Genomic DNA, 27,641 nt, shown 5'->3' with positions numbered 1-27,641 from the left:
ATAAGTTCTTTTTCCCTTTATTCTTTGCAAATAACAAATTCAATCACTGGAACTGTGATTTGTTGAAAGGCTTTTCTCTAGATCCTTGATTTACACTTTTAACACTAATAAGTGTATAGAAATTAAACTCGTAATTTATCAGGTAAAAAGTCCATCAAGTTTTATTATACAATTATAAAGCTTGATGCAAAATACAATACAATGAAGCAACATATTTAACAGCTCCTCCAGCGTAAAGCAATGTTTGCAGTGCAAAACAAATCAAATGGTTAACTAACTCACACTCTCCCTTAGATATACTATATATAGTTCACTACGACCTTTGGTTTTTTGATGCAAAACGAAGGACCAAGTAAAACAAAACCCTATATAGCACAGCCCAACCAAACATTGTAAGCACAATTGTCCTCTTCTTACGTTCATCAGTGTCAATATGTAGACTATTCAAGATATCTAAACCGGTAATCCGTGCACCATCAAGTTACCCAAACCCAAAGGTATCATTGGTCTGGTACTGGTTCATCAATAGCCCCTCATAAGGGTACGTCATGGTCGAAATTTTGTTCATCCAACGCCAATAATGGGGAATGTCGTTGCTGTTCAAGAAGTATCCACAGAACAAGAAGAACAAGGCAGTGAAGGCAATAACTACAGCATAACCCAAGATGTAGTTTGGAACCACTGAGCTCACAAACACAACAAATGAATTGGTTGAAAGAAGAGAAACGAAGAGAACAAGCAAGAAGTAAAGAAAAGGGCCTCTAAGTTTTAGGGCAAACCAAACAATGACGGCATAAGCAGTTGCTTGGAGAAGAATAAAGGGCATGTGAGTGATTAGGCCTGCAATGGTGTAAGTGGAAGCTCTATAGGCGTTGTGAGAGGTTTCCCTTATGAAGATGAACCTTTCTTGGATGAAGGCCGGGACGGCGTCGTTAGAGGAGAAGAAGAAAAGGCACACTGTGAAGATGAAGAAGCTGAGGCGGTTGGTGATTCCTTGCAAAGTTTCTTTTGGCTTGAAGAACATGGTGGCCATCATGATGCCCATGAAGGTGAGAACCATGAGTCTTGAAAGGAAGAGCTCAGGGGTGCGCCTTATGTTTATGAAGTTGCGACGCATAAGGATCCAAATCTCTCCTAGGTAGGAATTTGCAAACTTTGCTCCAAGGTGTTCCTGTGTGGCGTTTGAGGGAGCGAGGTAGTCCTTCTCATTCACTGTGTAGTCACTGCTACGGGGTGTTGGAGTGGCTTCGAGGATTTCACTCCAGTGTGCGTAGTATCCAGGTGAAGCATTGGTTCTGCGTTTCACACAAACACAAATGATTGATTAAGCATACCAAGAACATAACAAAATTTAGAACATAAATTAAACGCTTAATTAACAATTGGACTTCTATGAAAAATACTTCCTTCCTCTCAAAATAAAATAAAGTGTAAAATAAATGAAAAAAAATAATATTAATATTAAATTCAAAAATTAAAATAACATTTAGTAGAAACATAAATAAAAATAACAATTAATGTTACTTGAGATAATTCACCGACTTGTCTTGTTATTAATAAATCTCATAAGATAATTATCAATTACTTTCTCCAATTTCAAATATAAAAAGGAAAAAACATATTTTTTAAATATAAAAATTTAACTAATTTTATATTATTTAATATTATTATCTTTAAATATTCATCGTTTGATTGAAGTATTAGTTATAATAATTTATTTTATTTTTATATTAAATTTCGATGAGAAATAAGTTAATAAAAAAATTAATTAAAATTAATATAATTAATTAAGTTTTTAGTTAGCACAAATCATTTTTTTAATTTATATTTAAAACCGAAGGGACTATTCAATGAAAGTTGTCATGTAAACCAATGTTGAATAAATGCTCTAGTCATTTACCTCGCGGTATTCTGCAGCTTGTGATCATTCTTAAGCCGCGAAGGAGTGAATTTCAAAAACGCCGCACTATTCCCAGTGCTCCACGACATTGATGTGTTGTTGTTATGGGAACTTCTGAGACTGTGATCAAAACCATCAACGACCCTTCTACTCACTTGCGACGAGTAAGACAAGTCCTGAGAATTTTCCTCATACCTATGGCTAAGGTGCGAGGACGGAGCAACAGAAGACACAGAGTGTTGTTGTTGGCCAGACAAAGGAGGTGGCTTGACACCAGTGCGTGCGAACTCAGCAAGTGCCTCAACTCCAACCTCAGACTGATCATACTCTTGGATCACGTCAATGAGAAGCTCGATGGGGCTCTCTCCTTTGGGGATTTTGCGTGGCATGCGACTCAGGTGGAGTGCCACGTCCTGGGGTGAGCCTTGGAACATGAGTTGCCCTCTTGCGAGGATGATTAGGTGGTCGAGGAGGAGTTGGATTCTTGATGAGGGCTGGTGGATGGTGAGGATCACGGTGCTGCCGCCGCGAGCGATGTCGTGCACTTTCTCGATCACGCTGTGGGCGCTGGTGGAGTCTAGCCCTGAGGTTGGCTCGTCCAGGAAGAGGAGGGATGGGCCGTGGATGATGTCCACGCCGATTGAGACCCGCCGCCGCTCTCCGCCGGATATTCCTCTTGTACCTTCGTCTCCTATGTAGGTGTTTCGAGATGACTGATCAACCAAAACACAAACATGCATGTGTTAGAGATTAAGCAATTAATCGATCATGTGATAAGAAAACAAAATACCAATTACAATAAATAAATTTAATGTTATTAACTAAATATTTAAACATGTTTTATGTTTCAAGTTATTTTTTTAGTCCTTTAAATTTAAAGTTATTTTCTAATCCGTGAAATTCGTAAATATTTTTTATTCTTTTGAAAAGTGTGAATTAAACAAGAAATACGGGATTTATATTTTTTGTATGTTTTACTGTTATAATTTGATTATTAAAAATAAAAAAATTATTTTATATTTGAATCATAAATTTTTAAAAATAAAATATGGCAATAAAAAAATTATTAAAAATTATAAATTTTTTATTCTATATTTGAATCATGCTTTAAAAAAACTAAAAAAAATATTTTATGAATTTTTAGAATTAAAAAAATAATTTCAAATTTGAAGGAATAAAATAATACTTAATTTTAAAAAATTAAAAGCATATTTAAGTTTTAACTAAATTAATCAAATATCTGAATCTTACTTGCTCAATTAGTTAATTATATCTTATAATAAAGATAGAAGGGAGTAAACTAAAATACAAGATACATTGCAGAAAATACAGAGCACGACAATGATAGTCAAAATGTAACAATTCCATAATTTATTTTACATGTACATGTATTATTTCGATCAGAGTACGTCTTTATTAGCTGTTGACATGATTAAGTTCATATATACTACTTTAGAGAGAAGTGCATATAATTTTAAGGAGCCAAAACCCTAAAAACATTGATACTTAATTCTTTTAAAGTTACTCTACTTATTGGTATAATATTTTCTGAGTTTAGAATAAGTAAACAGCTCAATTAATTGGTAGCAGATTAATCTAGTACATGTAGGACTATTTCATTGGTTGCAAAACCCTTACCGTTAAGCCAAGCTGGTCAATGAGCTTCTCCACCCTCTGCTTCTTATCAGCAAGTGAAAGTGGTCCAAGACGAAAATCAGCAGCAAACATCAAAGTCTCATAGACAGTTAGCATTGGGAAAAGCCTATCTTCCTGCATGATATATGCAGAAGTTCTCTTGATCAAGCTTGCACTCACAGTTGCCCCATCCAAGGAGACCCTCCCTTTGAGGCTCCCACTCGCAATCCTCCCAGCAAGGCCATCCAAGAGAGTGGACTTTCCTGCGCCACTAGGGCCCATCACTGCAGTGATGCAACCCTTTGGTGCATAGCTAGTGATTTCATGCAGCAGGTCCACCTCTTGATTCGACCACTTCTCCTCAACCTTCTTCTTCTTTGTAACGGTGTAAGTGAGGCACTCGAACACCAGACCCCCGGTGAAGCTCACCGGCGGTTTCTTTATGTCAATCACTGTTTGATCAACACGACGGTGGCCATTGGCTTGAGTCATGTTTGAGGCTATGGTGTGGGAAGTTCAGTACTATTTTTTTTTTTATTGTTATTATTTGTAAGAATCGAAGACAGATATATGAGACTATTTGAGAAGATCGATGTTGAGAGTAGAGCCTATTCAGAAGGGCTCCTCCGAAACTGAAGGGGTGGAGAGATGAGGATGTATTAAAAGAGAAGGGAAAAGAATGCATGTGGGAAAAGGACTTTGTGCAGCCGGTGAAGATGTGCTTCCAAAGCTATATATTCACCATGCTGTCTTCATTGAAGAATCCATTTGAGGTTGTTTCCATCGAAAGGTGAAAGTGTCTTCTCGTTTTCTTCATCGCTTGGTTGATTATATTCGTTTAATTACATTAAGCATGCATACGTAATGTATATAATACTCAGTAAAGAAAGCCTGGCTATGAACCATATATACCTTTTTGGATTTATATATGGTTCATTATTGTATGTATCTGTAGCACAACGGACTTACCAATTTTATGAACTATTAATTAGTAAAACAAAAATTGGTTACTTTCGCGCGAATTCTTTCTTTTGTGGAAAATATTAACTAAATGCTATTTAACAACAATAAATATCTTTGACACCCTTATCCTATTAGACATCTAGAGAAAAATAAAATATAGATATAATAGATTATATGATTTTATAAAAAGATAGAGAGAAAAAGAAAAGAAAGAATGACAAATAGAAATTTATAATATTGATTTTTATATATCATTACTCATTTAATAATGCAATAAGATTTAATACTTAGACATCCTAATATTTTAGACATCTTAATATCTAACAAATGTTAAATGCAAAGACACATAATAGATTGATATGAACATATGAGTTGTCCAATAAGAAATTCAATTATTACTAATATTTGATTTTTGATCCCTTAGTTCACAAGTTAACTAGAAGAAGAAAAAGATAAGAGAATCCTATAGAAAATATGGTTAGAAATGCATAATGAAATCTCACCATAACTATTAAATTAATTATCTTCATCTATAAAAATACTATATTATTCCATATAAAAGATTAAAAAATCATCTTAAACCTCTCTTTTTCTTTTCTATTGCAATTTAACTAACATCTATCTTTTCTTTTCATATTAAATAATTATTACATTTTTCTCCTTTTCATACAGAAGTTACCATTATTAACGTACAATTGAATAAAAGTTGAAGGATGACACTGAAGTATGATTTTCTTAGCTGGAATCTTTTCCACCTGAATCAAAGAGGATCTATGACTGTTGGTCGATGATCTACTAGCTTTTTTATTTTCTAGTAAATAATTATGTTTTGAATTTGATAGATTTTAATCTTTTGTTGTCATAAAACACGTGTAAAACTAAAATGCACTTATTCTTGTAAAGTAAGTTAAGATAAAGTAGTACTCTTTAATGAGTTAATCAATAGTTGATATTCAATAAATGTATGATTTATTATACATATTGATGTAATATTACTATTAAATTTTCATTAACAATTTATATTTCTTATTTTATCTTTAAAATGAATTCCTCATTTTAAAAAGAAATTAAATCCAATTAAAACAGCGTCTAGGTGAGTTACCCTAAACTCTCTTTTATCAATTTAGCATTAATGCGTACACTTGAATACTTAATATAATTGAGTTGAGTAGTCAAAATTGGAGTACACCTACTTTTTTTAGAGGAGGAGTATACACTTACTTATATGACTCAAGATAGACAAATTAGGACCAAGTAAACAGTCTATATAATATAATGTAATTGTAATATTTATACATACATATACTTGCTTGTTATTTAAAAAGAGTAAAGTGAGAAAAATTCAAATTCAGAATCTTTCTTCTTCTTTTTTCAACCACCGAACAACCTTAATTATAACTCTAAAAGAGTATATTATTAAGTTATATCTTAGATACATTTTAAGAAAATCATAATTATAAATTTTAAAATACTTATTCTAAAATAATAAGTGAGTGTATATATTAATGATCTCGGGACAATTTGTTAATATACATTCATTTGTTTTTAGAAGAAGTTCATTAAAAAGTTTTTAAGAGAATTGTTATAATTTATGAACGCATATTCCAAAAAAAATGCCATAACACATTTGGCATTATTGTCATTCATGAGAAAAAAATTCGTCTATCTTAAGTCATACCAAACACACCGACGAATTTTTAACTTCGCTGGAATCGGGTTCCATCTTAGAATTTGTCACAATGCCATTATAATATATATATATATATATATATATATATATATATAAACAAATCTGTCTTGTGATTCTTGCTTGACAAATCAGATAAAATACTAGCAATCAAAGTCAGCAAATACATTCATAACAAAAATAGTGATGAAGAGGTGTGACACTCTTCAATTGAGGAATTAAGACGACTATATCAATGGACGGCAAAAGAAAAGAGAGAAAAAAAAAGTGTAAATATATTTTGCATGCAAGCTCATTTTTATCAGTCTTCAAAAGTAATCAACTCGTCTTCTGTATAACATTTTGTAGTCGTCAATGATGCTTTTTCTTTTCATTTTTATTTCTTTTTTCACTTTTATTAATAGTGTACATAAATAATATTTAGGTGAAATTTCCAGTACCCCAGAAATATAGTTGGGTACAGTCTCCGTCCCATGTACCAACGTGGATAACATTGATGAAATGAAAAACATTATTTTTTAATATTATTATTTATATCCTTATGGTAATTTATTTTTCAAATTAATAACCCATGTGTATTAACGGTGTGATTGTTTAGATAGATTTTGAAGCGAAAGAAATAGATGAGAAATAAATGAGCCAGAAAATGAATTTTTTGGTTTATTGGAAGGAGAAACATGGGGCCCCACACTCAAAGAAAAAAATCTCATGAATGCTTTCTTTGGATAATAGAAAATTCTGAAAAGAAAGATGTGGAGTATAGAAAAAAGTAGAAGAAAAGAGAGAATGGATATGAAATGGGTGGATTCTACTTGAGGCCATTAATACGTAGTTTACTGATGAAATGATAATTATTTTTCACACTTTTACTTTGTGAATAATTATCTTAATTTTTATTTAAAATGGACTCTTAAATCTGCTAGTTTGTAAAAAAAAAAAAAAAAAAAAAGAATTATGCTAACTGCATTGACAACTGAAGTCTTATTGAGTTTTGGATGATTTTCACATGAAGGATTGAAGATGCAAAGGAGAGTGGTGACTCACAAGTCTCTCACTAAAGTAAATGGTTAATCCCACTTAGGCGACAAAACTTCCATGAAGAAGAGTTTCAAGTTAAGGCTTGCTTAAGCTGGATATGGATCCGAGAGCATACACAAGGGGCGCTTAAGTAATAGTATGGTATCGCTTAAGTGACACAAATTCCAATTCAACAACAAGAATTCTCACTTAAATGAAAACTTGTATTCTCTTAATTTGATATGGCATGTTTTAACATAAACTCTATTTATAAGTGAAGAGGCGAAGGTTTGTGATTGACTCATTCATAATTTTGATGAGACAATTGTTATGTTCGTAAAGTTCGAGGTCCAGGAGTCCTCTAGAAAGAGAGATTAAGGAGAGGAAATTAAATTTTGATTATTATTGTTTATATTCTATTACATCTTTGATTCATATATATATAAGCACCAAATGCTAAGCTGATTATTCTTTCCTCAACAGGTCCTAAGGGTGCAATAATAGAAAGGATAACAGAATGAAGATCCTGGCAGACAAAGTATCTTTCCTATCCAATGAGAAGCTGCCAGCTTAGCGCTTAGGGTCAGAGTTAATTACAAAATCATCCAGGTAGTGAGGCTTGCTCGTTTTCCTTTTAGCTCTGAGGTTAGTGCTTGTCTCCTCCTTGTCTACTTGCAGCTCCCCTATGCTGGGTTGCTTCATAACATCCCCTTGCTCATCTGGAAGCACCTTGTCCTCAAGGTGGTAGTTTTCCTTTAGCTTGGTCCAAGACTCCCATTAAGTGTCTTTCGAAAGCAAGCCCTGCCACTGGACCAGGACCAACGGCTCGAGCCCATTAGCAGAAGGAGCCCATTTGGTGTTCAGAATCACGAGAGGAGTAATCACAGGGTCATTGTCCACGAACTTAGATGGTAAGTTACCAACAGGGGTGTGCGTAGAAGAATTTTGGTGAAAAGGTTTAAGGAGGGAGCAGTGAAATACAGGGTGTATTCGGGAATGAGGGGGTAGCTCCAAGTGATAAGCAATTGGGCCTATCTTCTCTAAAACTCGGAATGGGCCGTAATAGCATTTTGCCAATTTGGAGTGGGCAGCGTCGGTGACAGTGGTTTGACGGCGAGGTCAGAGTTTTACCAGCACCCAATCCCCTAAAATTGTACCTCTCGTCTATTGGCATCAACAAATTGCTTCATAGTCTGTTAAGCTTTAAGGAGCTTCTTTCTTAACATGGCAAAGACTATTTCGCGACTGGTTAAGAAATCATCAACGACATCTATGTTCGAGGTTCCAATGAGGTATTGAGGGATGGAGGGTGGTTTCTTCCCAAAGGTGGTTTTGTATGGAGTAATCCCTGTTGCGGCATGAATGGAGGTGTTATACGACCATTCAGCCCAAATAATGAACTTGCCCCAGGATAAGGGCAATTCTAAAGCACGATCTCCTCCCCTCCCCCCTCTCTCTATATATTTTTCTTCCATGGTTGATTCTTTATCTTCCACCAATTCTTCTTGGATCTTCATCTTCTTCTTGGCCTGTAGTAGCTAAACTTCATGGTTGTTGGAATTAAACATGTAATAAGAGCTCAAACCATGTAATTCTTGTTTATCTATTCTTTTATCCAATGCATTAGATTTCTATTTCTATGCCTAAATATCTGTCTGGGCTTGATAAATCTTGATTTCATGAGTTATTTTGTGTTGGAAAACATATCTTAATTCTACATTTGGAGTAGAAATACATGGAATATGATTTCTAGGATAGAACTAAGGTTCTTTAATGTTTGAAATCCTCTTTTTTTAACCTAATTTCTAGATTAGATCTTCTAAAAAAGTAGGGATCTAATATAGAAATTAAGTCTCAATTCTTTAACAAATCAATTAAGATTTGAGAACTCTATAAGGATCAAGTATGAGTTGAATTGAGAATATGATCTAAGATTTCAATAACATGTGATGAGATTCCTATGAAGCTTGATTCCAACAACATTTGCTTTCATTGATTTGTGCTTTTACTCATTTTTTGGGTTCTAGAACATGTTTAATTAAGAGGATGTTCAGTTTAAGAACAATGTTGGTGATGGAAGAATGAGGAAGAGGAAGACATCGAGGAGTTTTTGGAGATGTCAACGATGGTGCCACAAGCAATAAGATCATAGATAGAGAAGGATTTGGAGACTCTGCAACCTACCTTGACTCTAGCAGAGTAGTAGGAAGAGATTCCAAGATCTTCAACTTCAATGTTGAGAGTATGCAAGTGGAAGACAAAGACATCTTTGAGAGAAATGTCGAAGTCAACAACGGCAATAATGATTTTTGATAGGGCAGGGATTCTATTATTGCATGGCTATTTTGCTTTTGCCGATTTAATTATGACATTGTGGAGTTATTTATTATAGATGAAATATAATTTTGAGTGCAATATAATTGTTGGTGATGATGTGCCTTAATCAGACTGGCAGTGCATGGTGGAGGTGAAGTGGAACATGAAGTTTCTTGATTGGTTGGGATTATAAAGGAGTTCATTAATTGTTGGATTAATTATATTTGATTAATCAATAAATACTAATTATAAATTTTATAATATGTTGAATCTAAACCATTAAATATTTTATAATATATCAAATGATTATAAGTAGTGGTTCATAGGTGGACTACTTATTGAGTTTTTTCAATGTAAAATCGTAATAGAAAATGAGTGGATTTTTAAATTATTTGGATTGAAAGTAGAAATATATATAAAGCAGTGTGTATTGTAATGACATGTGTCCTAATAGTATATTTACATAATCTAAAATAAAAGAGTAAATAAGTCATTTTAATTTTTTAATGGACCCCATATATTTTTTTCAATTTCTTCATATAATCTTTTTAAAATAAATGTTAAAGGTGAGATTAGAACCATTAATCCTAACACACACAAAAAATTACACATATCTACTCCTAAATAAAAAGAAAATATATTATCCATATATATTATTACTATTAATTAGTATTGATAACATTATTAGTATATTAATAGATAAATCAATAATTTAATAGATATAAATATATTAGAAGAAGCTTGGTTGAAAAAAATATTATATCAATATTGTGCATATAATTTGCAAATTTTAGTTACTAAAACTTGTATTTATATATTTCCAATTAACTTTTTAATATATTTATATCATACCTAATATATTTATATTTCTGTAAAAGTATATTAATGTAAACTAATTTATATTTATTAATTATTAAATTATCTATAAATATACTAATAGTATTATTAATATTAGTTTATCAATACTGTAATTTATAATAACAATATATAAATTTATTTATTTAATAATAGTAAATACATATTCAATTTGGATGTCCAGTTTGGTCAAATTTATTTATTAAGTAGTAATAATTATATGTTCTTTAATACATGAATGAAATTATATATATATATATATATATATATATATATATATATATATATATATATATATATATAAAATGAGGACGAGCTGGTGCAGCGATAAAGTTGTGGTGACTTGTTGGTCATACAAAAATAAAATAGAATCTTTCTTATTAATTTAATTTATTTACAACTCTGCCGGGTTCGTGAAACGGATATGGTGATGAAATGATGGTGATATATAAACAAGATTCGGGCAAAGTTGCTTTTGTTGTCTGTCATCTCAAGTGTGAAGCTTCGTGAGGCACTTTGGTGTTTGAGCTGAAGGAACAACCTTATTAACATGAAAGGCTACAAGGTTTGGACCTCAACCTTCAACAGCAGCACCACCACCACCTTCATCCCTTTCAATAATAATCTCTCCCCAAATTACCCGTTAACCCCTCCATCCTATACTGCTTCAAACTGCTTCCCATCCTTCCAAAGCCAAAGACCAAAACTTATAGCTCAGAATTTCAAACCCCACATTCTTCTATGCACCTCTCTGCCCAGTAAGTATCATTTCCCCCCAATTCTCCAATCAGTTCTCATTGTTTATTTCTTAATATGCTGTATTCTTTGTGTTTTCCACATGGGTTTATGAAAAAGTTTAAGTCTTGGTCTTTATTTGAAGTGTTAAGGGTGTCACTAGAGTTGGGTAGTAGTATAATATGAAGGGGAGAGCAGACCTGCAGAATTCTCTCTAGAAATTACAGTGATATTTGTCTGGAATTTCTTTTTTTTTTTTTAGTTTACCAAATTGTTGGCACTAAGAAATTAGAATGTTGCTGATTTGTCCTGTTGTGCTAACTTGTAAGAATTTAGATACGAAATTAGTTATGGACGAATGAATGTGTTTTCGTTTCCAAAGATGCAACTATCACCATTTTTGTTCAATTTTTTTTTTTGTTCTTATTAATTTATTCATAACTCTGCCTTGTTCGGATAAGATGATATGTAAAAAAGATTCGAGTGAAAATAAAATTAGATGTTGCTAAATTGTAAGAAATTAGAATGTTTCATGTGTCTGTAGATTTGGTCTTTAAGCAAACTGAATGACATTGTGTGATTCATGTAGCCAACTTGAGCTAGTGAGATAAGACTTTTATGTTGTCCTTGCTAACAAACAAAAAATAAGAGTGAGCATCTATACATCTTTCTTTTTAGGATATCTTCTTTCTATCTCACTCCGGATGTTTTTCTGACTAATATCTAGGGGTAGTTTTTCTGTGTCGCACTAAAAAATGAAATTCCTTTCAGGTCCACAGGCAAGCAGTGCTTCCACAGCTCAAGCTGAGGAGCATGAGGTTGAAATTGCAAAGGGTTACACTATGACACAATTTTGTGACAAAATGATAGATTTCTTTTTGAATGAAAAAACGAAATCAAAAGAATGGAGGAAGTACCTGATATTTAGAGAGGAGTGGAAAAAATACAGGGATAGATTTTACAATAGGTGCCAAAGAAGGGCAGACATGGAGAATGACCCAGTTATGAAGGAAAAATTTATTTCATTGCGGAGAAAGTTGAAGAAGGTAGTACTTTACGTTTTTTTATGTTTTTCACAACCATGCCCCCTTGCAATGTTGATTTAAGAAATAGACTCTTCTATTGCTGAATCAAAGGTGAAGAAACCTTTAAAAAATAGAACTATTGTTTTATAGCTTTTTTTATGACTCTTCTATTGCAATGTTGATTTAAGAAATAGACTCTTCTATTATCCCTGTAATTTTATACATTTTGAGCCATAAAAAGGTATTAAAAAAAAAACTTCGTACCCAATTGCCCGGAGGCTCTTCGCTATGCGAAGGTATGGGGGAGGGATGTTGTAAGCAGTCTTACCCTTGCATATGCAAAGAGGTTGTTTCCGGATTCGAACCCATGACCAACAAGTCACCAAGGCACAACTTTACCGCTGCACCAGGGCTCGCCCTCAAGATAGCATTATTATTCTTATTGTTAATTAATTACTTTTGTTAGATGGCACAAACCTGTACATCAAAAATTACTTTCATATCTAGGAACTTGCTTGGTTTTAGAGCTTCTTCCTCGGTTTTGTTTGATCAGGAGTAAGCATTGCAGATTGATGATGAAATGGAAGGACACTATGAACTGCTCATGGAAATACAAGATAGCCCAATGGACATTAATGCCATAGTTGCACGAAGGCGTAAAGATTTTACAGGGGAGTTCTTCCACTACCTCTCTCTTATTTCAGATACATATGACAGCTTGGAGGATCGTGATGGTAATTAATTTGGAATACAGACGAAATGTTTGATTTTGGGTATTTTAACTCAATGATTATTGATTCTATATCTAGTAATCACCAGAAAGATTGAGATGAATTTTGATAGTTAAGAGTATTTATAATTGTAACTTCTAATAAGAAAAAAAAAATGATCATAATAAAATTGCTCTGTTGATTCTTGAAATTTTTCTTAAAATGAGATGGAAAGTTAGACTTCTATTATAAAGGAAGAAGATATGGGATGTTTAAAATGTCTGGTGAAAAACTTAATAGAGTTAAGCAGCTTTGATGGTTTATTCTTAGTCTTCTAACATGAAAAATTTTCGTAGTGAACCCGCCCCTTGCACTCTGAAAAAAGTTAATACTTTTGATCCTGCCTTCCGAACAAAAAAAAAAAAACTTTTGATCCTGTCCTGTATATGTAGGATTTTTCTTATGATTGGCATTGGTGTATTCTATGAACAGGGATTTCCAGGCTGGGCAGTAGATGCTTGTCAGCTGTCAGTGCATACGATAATACTCTAGAGAATATAGAGACATTAGATGCTGCCCAGGCCAAATTTGATGATATCCTCAATTCTCCTTCTATTGATATTGCTTGTCAGAAGATCAAAAGCTTAGCAAAGGCAAAGGAACTTGATTCTTCATTGATATTGTTGATAAGCAGTGCTTGGGCTAAAGCAAAAGAATCTACAACAATGAAGAATGAGGTGTGAATTTTATGATGCTCCATGGTTTTGATAAGCTTCTAATTGTTTGTGCCCAGCCAATATTAATAAGGCTTTATAAAACATAAACCCAAGTAGAATGTGTTCCTCATGTGGGTGTATAGAAGCATCTCTAATACCAATAGGTTTTGATCCCCTCATATCACACCTTTGGGGAGGAGTGAGGAGCCTTAATTATGATTAAGTTCTAAATAGGATTGTTTCCGAAAGAGGATATATATGTGTAAGAGGCGACTTGGTGAGAACACTTATTATTGTGAGAAATGGAATTTTAATTTTGAACCATACAACCATACATAAATAGTCAAGATTATAAGCTAATTGGTGATCACATGACTACTTAAAAAAGTCGTGTGTTTTGGCTGCACATTTTAACGTACAGGACTTGAATAAAAATGTTGGTTGATGTTATATTGCATAGTCAGAAAGACATACAAATCACATACTCTCTTGTGAAAGATACTAATTGTCAGTGGTGGAACCAGAAATTTTTTCAGTGGGGGCAAAAAATAGTCTAATATTTTCTCAAACAAAAAATTATATAAGCTTTATTAAAAATGGTAATAAAAAATTAAAAACAGTAAAATTTAAAAGGATAAAGCGGGTACAATTAGTATCAATTTATTCTCTCTTTTATCTTTTACAACTATTTACATTCATCTTATTAAGAAAATTATCTTGTGGGGACAAGATCTATTATTTATGAGGGCAAAAAAATTATTTATTCAATATATTCAACTAAAAGAATTTACTTTGTGGGGGCAATTTCCCCCATTAGCCTCCATATAGATCCACCGGTGCTTATTGTCATAAACCAAAATAGACAAGGATCTAATGCTAACTTCTGCTTCTTCGTTATCCTTCAGTTATAATTATAACTATTATTAATATAATTCTATACATACATTGGCTATGTCTATGAATGCTGCATGGGGGTGGAAATTAAGAGGTTTCCAAGTCTTTCCAATGTAATGCTGATACCAGGACAGGCAGCCAAGTATGAATCTTTGTTACAGGGGTCATAGAATATAAAGGAACCTAACTGAACTGATTGTTCTGATTTTTAAATCGATCTGTATAATCTGAAAGCCCTCCTCCTTTGTTCATCTAGCATAGAATCCATGGAAGCTTAATTTTGACTGCTCAAGCTTAGAAAAGATGATTAGACTGCATTATGCATGTCAGCACGTGTGCTCATCAACCTTGCTTTATATTGTGCAGGTGAAAGATATAATGTACCAATTGTACAGGGCCACAAAGAGCAGCCTAAGGAGTATTACTCCAAAAGAAATAAAGCTACTCAAACATTTGTTGAACATCATTGATCCCGAGGAGCGATTCTCTGCATTGGCAACTGCTTTCACCCCTGGTGATGAACACGAAGCCAAGGACCCTAATGCTCTATACACGTGAGAGATTTTCCCACTAGTTCATTCTAATCTGTATCTTTTTTTGTGTGATTAATCTGATATACTCCTTTGAGTTTGATGTGATTAAGCAGCACCCCAAAGGAGCTGCACAAGTGGATTAAGATCATGCTCGATGCATATCATCTGAACAAGGAAGAAACAGATTTGAGAGAAGCCAGGCAGATGACTGACCCTGTGGTAATTCAGAGGTTGTTTATCCTTAAAGATACTATTGAACAAGAATATATGGAAAAAGATACAACCCAGAAGTCTGAGACAAAAGATGACTCTAAATCAGAAGAGTTTTAAGGTGCTTCTCATAAACATCCATGCTTGCCAATGTGTTTCCTGTTTCATGCCTCTTTTGATCGAGAAGGAAGGGTTGAAGTGGAGAGAACGACCAAATGCTAGAAAAATGTAATGAAGTTACTACTTACTACCCTTTCAAAGATTTTGTAATATTTGCAGTTGGATGTTAACATATTTCACCTGATTTTCATTGCAAAGTTGAGGATTGTACTTCTAGGTGTAAATTATAAGGCATCCACCATATCAAGGTGGATGATGACAAACCATTTTGAGGTTTAACCTAGAATAATAGAATCAATATAAGTAGGAAGTAGATTTTCCTTCTATATATAAACAGTCCTCCTTGTTTCTATGGGAAATTTTCTTATCAAGTTAAATCAAAGCATGTTTGGGTGGTAGGAAATTGGTTCATAAAAAGTTATTAGTACGTCGTTGCACATAACCACTTGCAATCACTAACTATATGACATGATTTACAAGTTATCATCATTTTTCTCACCAGCAAAAGAAAAATTTATTATTTTTTTTTGGCTTAATTGTATTTTTTACTCTTAAATTTTTAACTTTTGGTGAATTTTATCACAACTTTTTAATTTGGTATATTATACTTCTAATTTTTAAGAAAATTGTGAATTTTATACTAGTCATTTATCTATTAATAAACATAAATTTTGAATATAAAATTTGTCAAAAAAATAAAATATTAGAAATAAAATTTATCAGAAAATAAAAAAAGTTAGATTTATCAAAAAATTAAAAAGTAGAAGATAAAAAATATAATTATATTAGAAGTAAAATAATAAGATACAATTTGTAAGTTGATAAAATATGGTAAATTAATTTATTTAGAAATAAAATTCGTTAAAAAAAAGTTATAAAGTAAAAATGCCTTTTCCTTTTACTTCTACGTATTGTATTGGCAGTTTCAGAATCATCCATTTACTTTTTCGGATAGATAGTGATGGACTGATGGAAAACTGAAATCATGTTAAGCAGCTCAGCGGTTTTCATTGAAGACTCAGCGAAATAACGTGAAGCATCAAGCTTCAACCTTGCCCTTTAACGTATTATTCGGCCTTATCGTTTTCTGATATATTTTATTTTTCGTCATGTCATGGTCGTTTTCTGATATATATATATATATATAAAGTCTTCGTGGTTAGCAACGGGTACACGAAAAGAGAAAGAGAGGAACAAGGCCAAGTTTGGATGAGAACATGTTTTGTATCATCAGTGTGGATATTTAACAATAAATATCTGCTATGTTATAAAAAAAATATAATAAGAAATTTAAAAAAATAGGATTAATATCCTCGAGCTTAACGAGAGGGGTGGGGACTTAGGGTAGTTCAAATTTTCTTGGATAAATTTGAGTGGATTAGCTAATTACCTTAGGCTATGAGTAATCTTGTTATGCCTAATCGGTTTTCACGTTTTTGTCATTGCTCCTAGCTTTGTGCATGCATTCTACCATTTTTCACGGAATAATCTTTCATCTTCCCCTAAATAAGTTATTAGGCTTTATAATATGTGTTTTTATTTTGGTCTCAAAATTTTTATTGTGTCCCTATCATTTTTCTTTTATAAAATCCGGGATGTTGAGATTTCTTATTAAGTGATAGTTTGACATTTTGACTAACAGATATTATAAATAAGTATAATATTTACCTAAATAATAGAAACTGAAATGCATAAATGGAAAAAAAATTACATATTAGGTAAGGATTAAAAACTTACATAAACATAATTTCTTAAAAAAAATCTATTGTGTTTTCAAAAAATCACTTTAGTTCTCTTTATTTCAGAATTGAGTCGAGTGAAACCTTTTTTGCATGAAAAATATTTCTTAGATAACATTAACATGAGAGAGAAAAAAAAGTGATTAATTTAATTAATGATATAACGTGATAGGAAAATAGAGATAAAGAAAAAAAAAAGGAATTATTAATAAGATATTTAAATTTTTGTATCATCAAAATAGTTGCATAGCATAAATGATTTTCTTTTTATTAAGATCAGCTTGTGTTGGTAGATAAATCATTTAGCTAAAGTCCAAAAGTTCTTGTGACAATAATGATATAAAAACAAATCATTTAGTTTTTTTGTCCCAATATATATTATTTTAAACTGTTTTAATATTATGGAGAGGATTAAAAATAGTACATGTTGAGAACAAGGGTGGGTTTGGTAGAGAAAAAATAAGGTGAAAAGGAAGAATTTTTTTTAAAAAATTAATGGAGATCCAACTCTTCTACCACCCTATTTTAATTTATTTTTTCTCTGATTCTTTTCTTTCATTTTTTTTTCACTCTACCAAACCCACCTAAAGAAGATATTTTTAATTATAAGGACATAAAGGAATAATACATTTAACGACCAAATGAGTAACTATTTTTTTTATTAATAATTAAGTCATATAGTATTTCCTTATTTATTTTTTTTCAAATGAACATTGTTGATATTTTTGGTACAAGTCATGATTGTGGATAGAGTAATTGGTTGTACTATTAATTAGATCAGACGTACATCCTTGACATTATTTTCAGCTGCAGTACAAGTCTATAAGATACAAAGACACTAGTTTGAGTAGTTGTATCATACAATGCCTATTGCAACGTCATAGAAACAGAAAAGTTCACAAGCTCAGTCAGATACAGTCATTCATACAGATCCTCCTTTTAAGGAAGTTCCCTGTCTGCAGCTACAGCCTCTGCCTCTCTGCCTCAGTTTCTGTGTAACTGGTAATCCCAAATGGCCTTTTCATTAATTTTATTCTCTTTCTGTAATGTTGATACAATGTAATTGTGTATTGGTGTATGTTGTGGATGATCATATGATGTTTGTTTGTTTTTGTTACATGAGTTTAGTTGAAAGATTTAATGGTTTCCTTCCTTTTATCTCTTGAAATTTTCTCGTTGACCAACCTGTAGATAATATTTGTTCTTTTATATTAGTTATTGTAGACCCTTCTTTAAATATTACACCTTTTTTTTTTTCTTTAAGATTACTGTGGAGAACATGAAATAGGGGAAACAAATTTTGTGGATCATGTTTTATCGCTCCATCTTCTATTTTGACTGCGAAGTTTAGACAAATATGTTTCAGAGGCACTTTAATTTACACCAAAATGTTTCTGGGAGATTGCTGTTTTTCAGTTTAAATTGAGAGATGGAACCACAACAAGAAATGGAGTGGAATGAGGCCCAAAAGATTCCAATAAGCGTGGACCTTGAGGTCGTAGCAAAAAAACAGCTTCAGTTCCTTGCAACTGTTGATAAGAACCGTCACCTCTATGACGGTCCTGCCCTTGACAGAGCTATCTATAGGTGAACATTCTATGAAGTATTTCTTGTATTTGATGAAGATAGAGTTCTTTCAAAAAACAATTTTTTGTTTTACTTTTTTTTTATAAAAAAATCTGAGCTGAAGCCAAAAATTCTATAAATGGCCTTAAGGAAGGGCATTTATGAAGATATAAGATATGTTGATAGTTAAGGAAGAAAGAAAGAGGAAAAAAAGTCACGAATTCAATCTCTTTTACTAATAAAAACTAACATTTGTTGATAAAAAAAAGGACCTTTACATTCATGTGTAAAAATCCTTCCTTCACTCATGACAGCTTTGCAATGCAGTTCCCATGAAATCTTTGCAATGTTTTTCAGATTTAGATGTCATGGATTTTCTGTTCTTATATCTATCAGAAAATAGGTCATTTTTTAAGTTTCTTGTGCTGGTTTTACAACAATGAAATTGTGTATTCAGGTACAATGCTTGTTGGATTCCCTTGCTTGCCAAGCATTCCGAGTCTCCGATTTTTGAAGGGCCATTGGTAGTTCCTCTTGACTGTGAATGGATTTGGCACTGTCACAGGCTCAACCCGGTAGGCTTCAGACCAGAATATATATATATATATATATTTGTATGTATGTATTACTTTCCTGATTATTAGCAATATTGGTTGTTTGATTGAGTTGTGTTATTAGTACTAAAATTTGGTTCATTCTATTACGCAGGTAAGGTACAAAACTGACTGTGAGGAACTTTATGGACGGGTACTTGACAACTTTGGTGTTGCCACTACTGTTGAAGGAATTTGTGGCTGGCAAACTGAAGAAATCTGGAATAAATTGTATCCTGATGAGCCCTACAATGCTGATTTGGTTAATCTTCTCCCAGAGGATATCTCTAAAAGGATTTCTAAGCTTGAAAAATACACCAAGTATGATTTGATTTCAGCTGCTAAGAGGCAGAGTCCATTCTTTTACCAGGTAAAGGAGAGTTAAGAGTTTATCCAGTTGTTCTATTTCACTTTGCATTACTAAATGCTTGATATGCTCTGTCTCTGCCAAAGCCCTGATTTGAAAGTTAGCATGGTTTAGGCTGTGTTCAACTAGACTCTTCTTCAATTTTATCAATTTGTGATTAACTATATTTTTCTTGCTTGCCAATAGATCCATGTGGTTTCAAAATACATTGTTTTGAAAATCTTAAATTCAGACTATTCATCCTTAATCGTTTGGAAGCATTTCCAAATAACATTAATATCATATGTGGTGATGTATGAGTTCAGTGTTCAGTTATTTGTCTGTTTAGTTTAGTTGGATAACAAACAATTTTGTGAAATTCATTTGCCAATGGTCTTTCTTGTGCGTGGCTAGTACATAATGCTGCATCTTCTCAATGGATTCTATATCTGTCGTCTTTTGTGACAGGTATCAAGAACGCACATGAAAAATGATCTCTTTATCAAGGAAGCTGTGGCCAGATACAAAGGGTTTCTGCATCTCATCAAGAGAAACAAGGAAAAGGGTATAAAACGCTTTTGTGTTCCAACATATGATATTGACCTAATCTGGCATTCTCACCAGTTACATCCAGTTGCTTATTGTAAAGACCTCAATGAAGCACTTGGAAAAGTATTGGAGCATGATGATACAGACTCAGACAGAACTAAAGGAAAGAAACTGGATCTTGGTTTTTCTGGAACCACCAGACAGTGGGAAGTCACATTTGGTACAAGATATTGGAAGGCTGGAGCAATGTATAGGGGTAATGCACCGTCTCCTATCACAAGTAACCCTTTTCCATCTAGCATTACTTGCAAGAAGGTTGTTTCATCAAATGAGTACCCACAAGAAATTTCGCTACCAGATCGGAAAGTTATGGAGGTACCCTAAGATCTCCTCTTATGTGTCATGTTACATGTTTTAATATCTAGCTCTGAATTATGTGCATACATATATTAACATGTCCATGCAACATTTATTGTGTCATGTACAAGAATATGCAAATTTAAGTCCTTACCACATATCATAAGTTTGTATTACTAAGTTGTTTTATGGGATCAATGTTGGTGCAAATGTTTTCTTTCAGATCCCTAGAATAGTTCTGTGGCTTGCAAAGCTTTTCATCATAACAAGGATATAAACTGTTCGAATCAAGGACAAATGGAAGGTTTGTTTATAAAGGCTCCAACTGGGTTATAATTTTCTAAGCAGCAAGCTGGTCATTTTATCTGTGCTCTAGAGCTTAACGGATGACTGTTTAGATAATGGACTGATCCATGTGCTGCTACAAAATGTAACCGTTCTTCTTGTCTTATAAATAAGACAAGTAGAGGCGAGAGCCTAGTTGTATTACACTAGTCCCTCTAACAATTTCTCTCTCTTGAGTATGTTTGTCTGCTTTGACATAGAACCATAGTTGTTTAGGATACCAAAGAAGATGCAATTTAGCAACTAAAAATAAAATTACCTGTGTATAGTAATGGCAATCTTTCTTGACTAGGGAGATCATAATACTATCACTTCTTTTGATTCAGCTTCTTGTCACATTGTACTGTTCTGCATGTATATATAAAAGCATAAGCAAACTAAACTGAATAAATATCACTGAAACAGCTTCTGTTTATATGAGAATAGTATTTGTAATTTCCTCTTTCATCCAACCAGGTTCTCTTGGAGTTCATTGGGGTTAAAAACTTACCAGAGGGACAGGAAGGAGATCTCTGTGTTTTATTTTCCAAATCACAGCCTGATGCATTTTTTGATGCTAAAAGGAGACTGAGTATTTTATCAGTGTCTAGAGAGAAACAGGTTGCATCTTTCCGGTGTGAACCAACAGGAGAGCTGCTTTTTGAACTCATGTCCTCTTCTTCTTCCAAGTTATCAATAAGAAAATCAACAAAGACACTTGGTTCTGCATCTTTCTCTATGAAAGACTATCTTGACCCAGTTTCAAAACTCTATGTTGAGAAATGGTTGGAGTTGGTGCCGGGTTCTGGTACTATGAGCTCAAAGCCAATCTTGTTACGAGTAGCCATCTCATTTACTGTCCCAGTTCTTGCCCCATATACACTTGAAATGACTCAGTCTCGTCCATTTTCCAAAAATACATGTCTCTTCAACCTTCCTGTTAGGCCTCAACATGCTAAAAGCTGGACACATGTAACAGATGAAAATGGCACCAGAATCATCAGCCTTCAAATGAGGTACAGTCTATGTATGCACTTTATGCCAGATATCAATAGAAGCTCCCTGCCTAAATGTGTTCATCATTTTCTTATGGTCATGTTGGGGACTAGTCTCTTAGTGATTTATGCATGTTGTCGCTTCTACAAGCATGATTTTCTTTGCTGTTTGTCTTGTGTCTTCGAAATATCAACTTGTTTTAATTGCATTTGAATGATGCTCGAATTACCTAGTCCTTGTGGTCATCTAATTCCTAGATTATCAATCATTTTTATCTGCCACAAATGCTTGCAAATGTCATACATGTTTGAATTCCACATAACCTATCTTGCATATATTATTCAGAATGACTGCCACTTGTAATGAAGTCTTCTTAATTAATTAAGCTCAAAAATTATCTTTCCTATCTCTGATTACATTTTAGGGATTTGAAGAATGCAAAGAACATAGGAAATCCTGGAAAGGAGGTTGTTGGCCTCATGAAATCTGGTGAAACTCGCACTCTTGCTGAGTTTATGGAAAATGGATGGTCTATTTTGGAGAATCTTTGGTTGTTTCACCTTCCAAACAAATCTACAAATGATGGTCATCTCTTTGAGCTTACTGGTGCCAACAAAAGGGTATGCATTTATTCTAAAGAATTTCCATTTTAAAAATATATCTCGTCATGCCAAGAGCTCTCTTGGTTCTTGATTACAGTGTTCACAAATCCAATAGCATGATATTCATTAGCTACGCTGGACATAAGATTGTTAAAGATAAAAATGTGGGAAATGAGATGGATTCGAACTTAGTTCTAAGGTTAGATTCATGTGATTTTGGTTAAGGTGAGAATTTTCCCCGGAAGAAAGCTAGACTATGAACTGAGACACAATGGGAAACGGGGAAATGAAATGAATTTCCTAACAGCTGTTGAATTCTCCATAGAAGAACCCTATGGCAAAGCAGTGGCATTGCTTGACTTGAGATCTAGACATGTCACGGTACCTTACTTTTTTGCTACTATGTCAAACATTTTCTATAGAGGAACATTCTTGTTTTACATTAGTTAATTTGTTTTCTGCTTTCTTCTCCCTCCTTGTTTTCTAAAATTTGATAGGCAAAGGAGAAGTGGATGGTGCTTCCTGGAATCATTTTGACTTTTATTGCTTCCAATATAATGAAAAAAGAAGGATATGAAGGCATCATTGCTAAAAGTAAAGATTTGAAGGTGAATGGCCCAAATGAGGAAAATGAAAAGACAGTCTTGAATGGAACGGGGTTGAGTTCTACTAATATGTGCAATGAAGATGAGGGGATAACATACAAATCTGAAATTTCCATTGGAGGCTGTGGAAATGCAGTGGAAAGTGGTGGCTGTGGTGCTGGTTGTGGTGGAGGCTGTGGAAATTTGATTAAGAGTGGTGGCTGCGGCGGTTGTGGTGCTGGTTGTGGTGGAGGCTGTGGAAATTTGATTAAGAGTGGTGGCTGTGGCGGTTGTGGTGCTGGTTGTGGTGGTTGTGGTGGAGGCTGTGGAAATTTGATTAAGAGTGGTGGTTGTGGCGGTTGTGGTGCGGGTTGTGGTGGAGGCTGTGGAGGAGGGTGTGGATCTATGTTGAAGAGTGGTGGTTGCGGTGGTTGTGGAGGTGGTTGTGGAGGCTGTGGAGGAGGGTGTGGAAATAGGTTGGAGAGTAGTGGCTGTGGAGGTTGTGGTGGTGATCTTATGGATAGTAAATGTGGTATTGATGAACATTTCAATGAAGAGCTAAAGTATGTGAATGAAGAAGCAGTCACTGCATGAAGCATGTTTCATGATTATGCATTGTCACTATTGTATTGTATGTATGAACGTGTGTCTATGAGCTTCTCAATTTCGCTTCTCTCTCATTGATGTCTTTCTTAGACAGAAAACGTAGAAAAATAAGCAGGAGAGTTAAATGTGTAATAATCAACTTGGAGGTAATGATTCTCAGTTAGTTACCTGTGTGTGTCCTTATGCCTTTCTGTTTATGCATGCTTATGGATATTAAGATATTTTCATGTGGTATAGATTCTACTCTTTTTTTTTATTAGTGTGGTATAAACTCTCTTGTGTCGCAAAGTTTTTCTCCCTCGTGATGGAATATATGGATTTTGATAGCCAAATTTGCAACTTGCAAAAATATGTTGATGATTTGCCAAAACTTAACAAAGGAATTTTGTAAACACTTTTATTAGGTTGGAAGTGAGTGGTGCCCAACTTTCTATATTGCTTGATCAAGACTCCATTTCTTAATATTTCACTTGGTTAAACAATTTCTTTAAAAAGTTTACATACGTGATTATACTTAATAACTATGTGAATAGTATTACATTTTTATGTTTAATCATTAATGAAATAATTAGTATTAGATATAAAGAAAATTAAACTTTTAATTATAATATATTTTCTATAAATAAAAAATAATATACATTTAAATTTGTATCATTAAGTTCCAGAATTGGAGTTTTCTGGGGTTTGGGTGCCTATCCAGAACATAAAAGTGTAATATGTTTAGCTCTGTGGTAAGCCTGAATCCTCTTAATTATGGTAAGACCTGAACATATTCCTTTCTTCAAAATTGTTGGGGATATGATATTTTTCTCGCTATATGACATTATTAGGTAAGATATGATGAAATAATATGATATGATTAAATAAAATAAGAATATGATTATGTTAGATTAGATAAGATAATAACAGTGCAATGACTCGGTCTACAATTCGGATTGTTGCTTCTGTCTATTGGGCTTGACCCAATGGGGATCCAAGGGTACACAATACAAATTTTTATTATACTTTTTTAACTTCAGCTCCTTTCTGGGATGATCGATCCATACATGGCCAACAACTACATGCTTCTTATAGGATCGAAGCAAAGTTAAATCCATAAGGCCTCCTCCAGATGGGGGTTCAATGATACGGTCATCAGCTGGTATTATCAATGGTTGAGGTTGTAGCTGTGCCTATGCTTGTGCCTTTGGTTATGACTCTACCTATGATTGATGTCGTCAAGTCAACTCTCCATCACCACGTGTTGATGCAGTCACACATTGCCTTTGTGCCTCCGGATCTAAGACAAAGACAGTATGTTTCATGCGAGCCATCTAAAAAAACAAAATATTAATTAAACAATTAAATTAAACAATAAATTAAATAATTTAAAAAATAAAAAATAAACACAATGAATATATGTTTTGTTGTGTTATTCATCAAATAACACAATAAAATCATATTTCCGTTGTGATGTTTTGAAAACAACATAATGGAAGTACAAGTCCATTGTGTTATTTGATGAATAACACAATGAAATTTCACTTTCATTGTGGATTTTTACAAAACTAAAAAATGAACATAACAAAATACAATTTTGTTCTATTTTGAGTTAAGATATACAACGAAACCACACTTTTATTGTGGGTTTTTTTCTTTGCTTTGAAAAAGTATACAATGGAAGTGCGATTTTATTGTGTTTCTTAACCCATAACACAATTAAATCACATTTTTATTGTATATTTTTTTTAAATAAAAAAAGATAATAGATATAAGATTTCATTGTGCTATGGGTTCAAAAACACAATGAAAACGTATTTTCATTGTGAAAAAAATGAAAAAAAAAGGCGAGAAGGAGAAAGAGTTGGAGAGAAAAAGAATGAGAAGGAGAGTGGGAGAGGGAAGGGGAAAGGTTGGGTGGTTTTGGCAGGGGGAAGAGAGAGTTGAAGAGGGGAATGAGAGGGGGGGGGGGGGGGAGAGAGAAGGGTAATTTTGACTATTTCCTATCATTTTTGAAAATGGTAGTAGAAATAATTATTTCACGAGCAAATTCAACTTTGATCATCAGCATGGGTAATTTGGAGGCCCAACTATAAGGGTGGTTAGTAGGTCCATATGCACCATCCTTAATTGAGCTTAGATTTGTCTTGAAAGGAAAATAGAAAATCTGCTTCCACCAAAACATTCTACCTTTGTCTCAATCAATGTTTTATTCCCTCTAAAATCTATACAAACATGTTGAATATATGAATAAGGTATTAGGATGAAGTTGGAATGTATATATTCTCCTCACATCAAAAGAAAAAACAAAGCCTCTAGTCCTCTACAAATGGAAACCAAACCACCCCATTATTCTAGTTTCCAAAATTATAATTTCTGTACCAAAATTAACGTCAATCCAGTCAGGAAAATTCATGAATAAAGTTTTGATCTGGGTGGCCCCTGTCTCATTTGGATGGTTCCAGCAAGGCTCTTTAGCGTTTGTCCAGGAATCTTTCAATTTCATATAGTTTATAGTTTAATGCTCCCCCGATCAATCTGATCAAGAGCCAGAAGAAACAAATTATGTGCCAATCGATGGATAACCCTATAACTGGTTCTTCAAGAAGCCGAAATAACAAAATAGAATTGAGTCAAAGACAAAACTTCAATTAATTAAGATGAGAAAGCCTACATCACATCTTTCATTATCTGTCGCATTATTATAATTTATACATCTTAAAAATCTAATTGGCCATCATATCATAAATATAATTATAACAAACAGTTGATACAAATGATAATAATTCATAAAAAAAGCAATCTAATGTGGATATGAATTTTATACACACTTGATAGTCTTATATTTATGACTGCTGCTGAATCAATCGAAACTATGGTCCATAGATTAAAAAGAAATGAAAATGTTAACTAATCAATTTCACCTGTGACCTAATTCAACTCATGTATGAATTTATGACTGTAAACAGAATTTACAGCTGCACATAGTTGATGGAAATGCAAGTAAGTTGCGGGAATCTAATGATCACGATCACATTTTTGGAATTTAGTTAATGGATCATCCCATTTTACACACATTCGGTTGAAAATAATCCGGCATATGAGTTTTGACAAAGCTCACAGCAATGATGTCTAGGTTTGATTTGGTAAACTAGTGACAGGTGAAAGAGAACAAGTATAAAAGGACATAGATAGAAGTTTCAATTCGATGTGATATAAAGCGAGGGATGTAAATAGTTGGAGGCTTGGACATGTCTCCACATGAAGCTATGTTTTCATTAGTAGCTAGAAGCCTATAAAGTTTCAAAACCATGAGTATCAATGGATACTGACAATGATAGGAGATTGTAATGTCTCCATGTAGCAAAGAAAACAAATGGAAATGATAGCTAAATACAAGATCTCAGTTGAGGTATAAGCAAAGTCAATGTGTGTATATAACTGAGAAGCCATTTTGAATGATCAGAATTAAAGTCCTAAATATATTCAAGCATGTGGGATGCAATCATTAGTTAGGCATGATTATTACCTCGTGTTAGGAGCATTTTCAACAGGGCCTAGTGTTCGGTATTCAGCTCTTTGATTCAATTCATTTTCCACACTAACAGGAATTACACTAGCTAGGTGGAAAAGAATAGTGGTAACATATGGACTTTTATAAAATTCAGTAAATACATATGTTTAGCCTTGACTTCTATTAATTAATCAAATGCCGAGTTCTTCAACTCTACCTCCCTATTTGGTTTAGCAGACACCTCAATATGATGATATTATGTGTAGAAATTTAATCATATATATTACTCTCATCATTAGCTAGCAAGATAGCCTTTTCATATGATATATACCCCTCATACCATCACTGACATTTCATTATAGTAATTGCCAATTGCTATTTAATGCGCTTACTCTTTTTTGGTACATCAATGCAGCTTACTTTAATTTGCTACCATGGCTTATTTCACCTTTTTGTTTTACTTACATGTAAGATTGATGATAGCTTGCAAGTATACATTGTTTTGGATTATTTTCTTTCACATCATTGTAGCCATGAATTTCAGTGTTTCAACTTCCAAGTTACAATCAC

At 33.3% G+C, this 27,641-nt stretch overlaps 3 protein-coding genes across 4 annotated transcripts; 2 read left to right on the top strand and 1 right to left on the bottom strand.

The window, feature by feature from the left end:
* Nucleotides 1-138: 138 nt before the first annotated feature.
* Nucleotides 139-4,425, bottom strand: LOC100778955 (ABC transporter G family member STR2). Its single transcript, XM_041004739.1, has 3 exons — nucleotides 3,539-4,425; nucleotides 1,901-2,613; nucleotides 139-1,295 (listed from the first exon to the last, which is right to left on the bottom strand). Exons 1-3 carry the CDS (start codon nucleotides 4,025-4,027, stop codon nucleotides 482-484), a joined length of 2,016 nt encoding a protein of 671 aa, XP_040860673.1. The 5' UTR covers nucleotides 4,028-4,425; the 3' UTR covers nucleotides 139-481.
* Nucleotides 4,426-10,781: 6,356 nt separating this feature from the next.
* LOC100778416 (uncharacterized protein At4g37920) lies at nucleotides 10,782-15,642 on the top strand. The gene is made up of 6 exons (XM_003517634.5): nucleotides 10,782-11,131; nucleotides 11,880-12,154; nucleotides 12,702-12,867; nucleotides 13,336-13,580; nucleotides 14,820-15,007; nucleotides 15,100-15,642. Exons 1-6 carry the CDS (start codon nucleotides 10,924-10,926, stop codon nucleotides 15,314-15,316), a joined length of 1,299 nt encoding a protein of 432 aa, XP_003517682.1. The 5' UTR covers nucleotides 10,782-10,923; the 3' UTR covers nucleotides 15,317-15,642.
* Nucleotides 15,643-17,859: 2,217 nt separating this feature from the next.
* LOC100810300 (glycine-rich domain-containing protein 1) lies at nucleotides 17,860-23,812 on the top strand. 2 transcript variants are annotated; one of them, XM_006572922.3, is made up of 9 exons: nucleotides 17,860-18,057; nucleotides 18,472-18,642; nucleotides 19,079-19,196; nucleotides 19,330-19,584; nucleotides 20,029-20,484; nucleotides 21,268-21,806; nucleotides 22,211-22,406; nucleotides 22,614-22,769; nucleotides 22,886-23,812. In XM_006572922.3, exons 2-9 carry the CDS (start codon nucleotides 18,485-18,487, stop codon nucleotides 23,564-23,566), a joined length of 2,559 nt encoding a protein of 852 aa, XP_006572985.1. In that variant the 5' UTR covers nucleotides 17,860-18,057; nucleotides 18,472-18,484; the 3' UTR covers nucleotides 23,567-23,812. The 2 variants fall into 2 exon arrangements, with proteins under 2 accessions (XP_006572985.1, XP_003517161.1); XM_003517113.4 differs by having other exon boundaries at nucleotides 18,457-18,642.
* The last annotated feature ends 3,829 nt before the right edge of the window (nucleotides 23,813-27,641 follow it).

This window comes from Glycine max, chromosome 1 (assembly GCF_000004515.6).
Source record: "Glycine max cultivar Williams 82 chromosome 1, Glycine_max_v4.0, whole genome shotgun sequence".
NCBI lineage: Eukaryota > Viridiplantae > Streptophyta > Magnoliopsida > Fabales > Fabaceae > Glycine > Glycine max.
The sequence above is the reverse complement of the archived record's forward strand: the minus strand, read 5'-3'. Positions and strand labels throughout refer to the sequence as shown.

What these genes read in the sequence shown, in the direction of transcription:
- LOC100778955 (XM_041004739.1), bottom strand. Translation starts at nt 4,027, where the DNA reads ATGACTCAAGCCAATGGCCACCGTCGTGTTGATCAAACAGTGATTGAC. An exon ending in TTGACCAGCTTGGCTTAACG is followed by an intron (nt 2,614 to 3,538) that starts GTAAGGGTTTTG and finishes TTGGTTGATCAG; the next exon opens with TCATCTCGAAACACCTACAT. An exon ending in AAGCTGCAGAATACCGCGAG is followed by an intron (nt 1,296 to 1,900) that starts GTAAATGACTAG and finishes TGTGAAACGCAG; the next exon opens with AACCAATGCTTCACCTGGAT.
- LOC100778416 (XM_003517634.5), top strand. Translation starts at nt 10,924, where the DNA reads ATGAAAGGCTACAAGGTTTGGACCTCAACCTTCAACAGCAGCACCACC. An exon ending in TGCGGAGAAAGTTGAAGAAG is followed by an intron (nt 12,155 to 12,701) that starts GTAGTACTTTAC and finishes TAAGCATTGCAG; the next exon opens with ATTGATGATGAAATGGAAGG. An exon ending in GACCCTAATGCTCTATACAC is followed by an intron (nt 15,008 to 15,099) that starts GTGAGAGATTTT and finishes GTGATTAAGCAG; the next exon opens with CACCCCAAAGGAGCTGCACA.
- LOC100810300 (XM_006572922.3), top strand. Translation starts at nt 18,485, where the DNA reads ATGGAACCACAACAAGAAATGGAGTGGAATGAGGCCCAAAAGATTCCA. An exon ending in ACTGTCACAGGCTCAACCCG is followed by an intron (nt 19,197 to 19,329) that starts GTAGGCTTCAGA and finishes TCTATTACGCAG; the next exon opens with GTAAGGTACAAAACTGACTG. An exon ending in ATCATCAGCCTTCAAATGAG is followed by an intron (nt 21,807 to 22,210) that starts GTACAGTCTATG and finishes ATTACATTTTAG; the next exon opens with GGATTTGAAGAATGCAAAGA.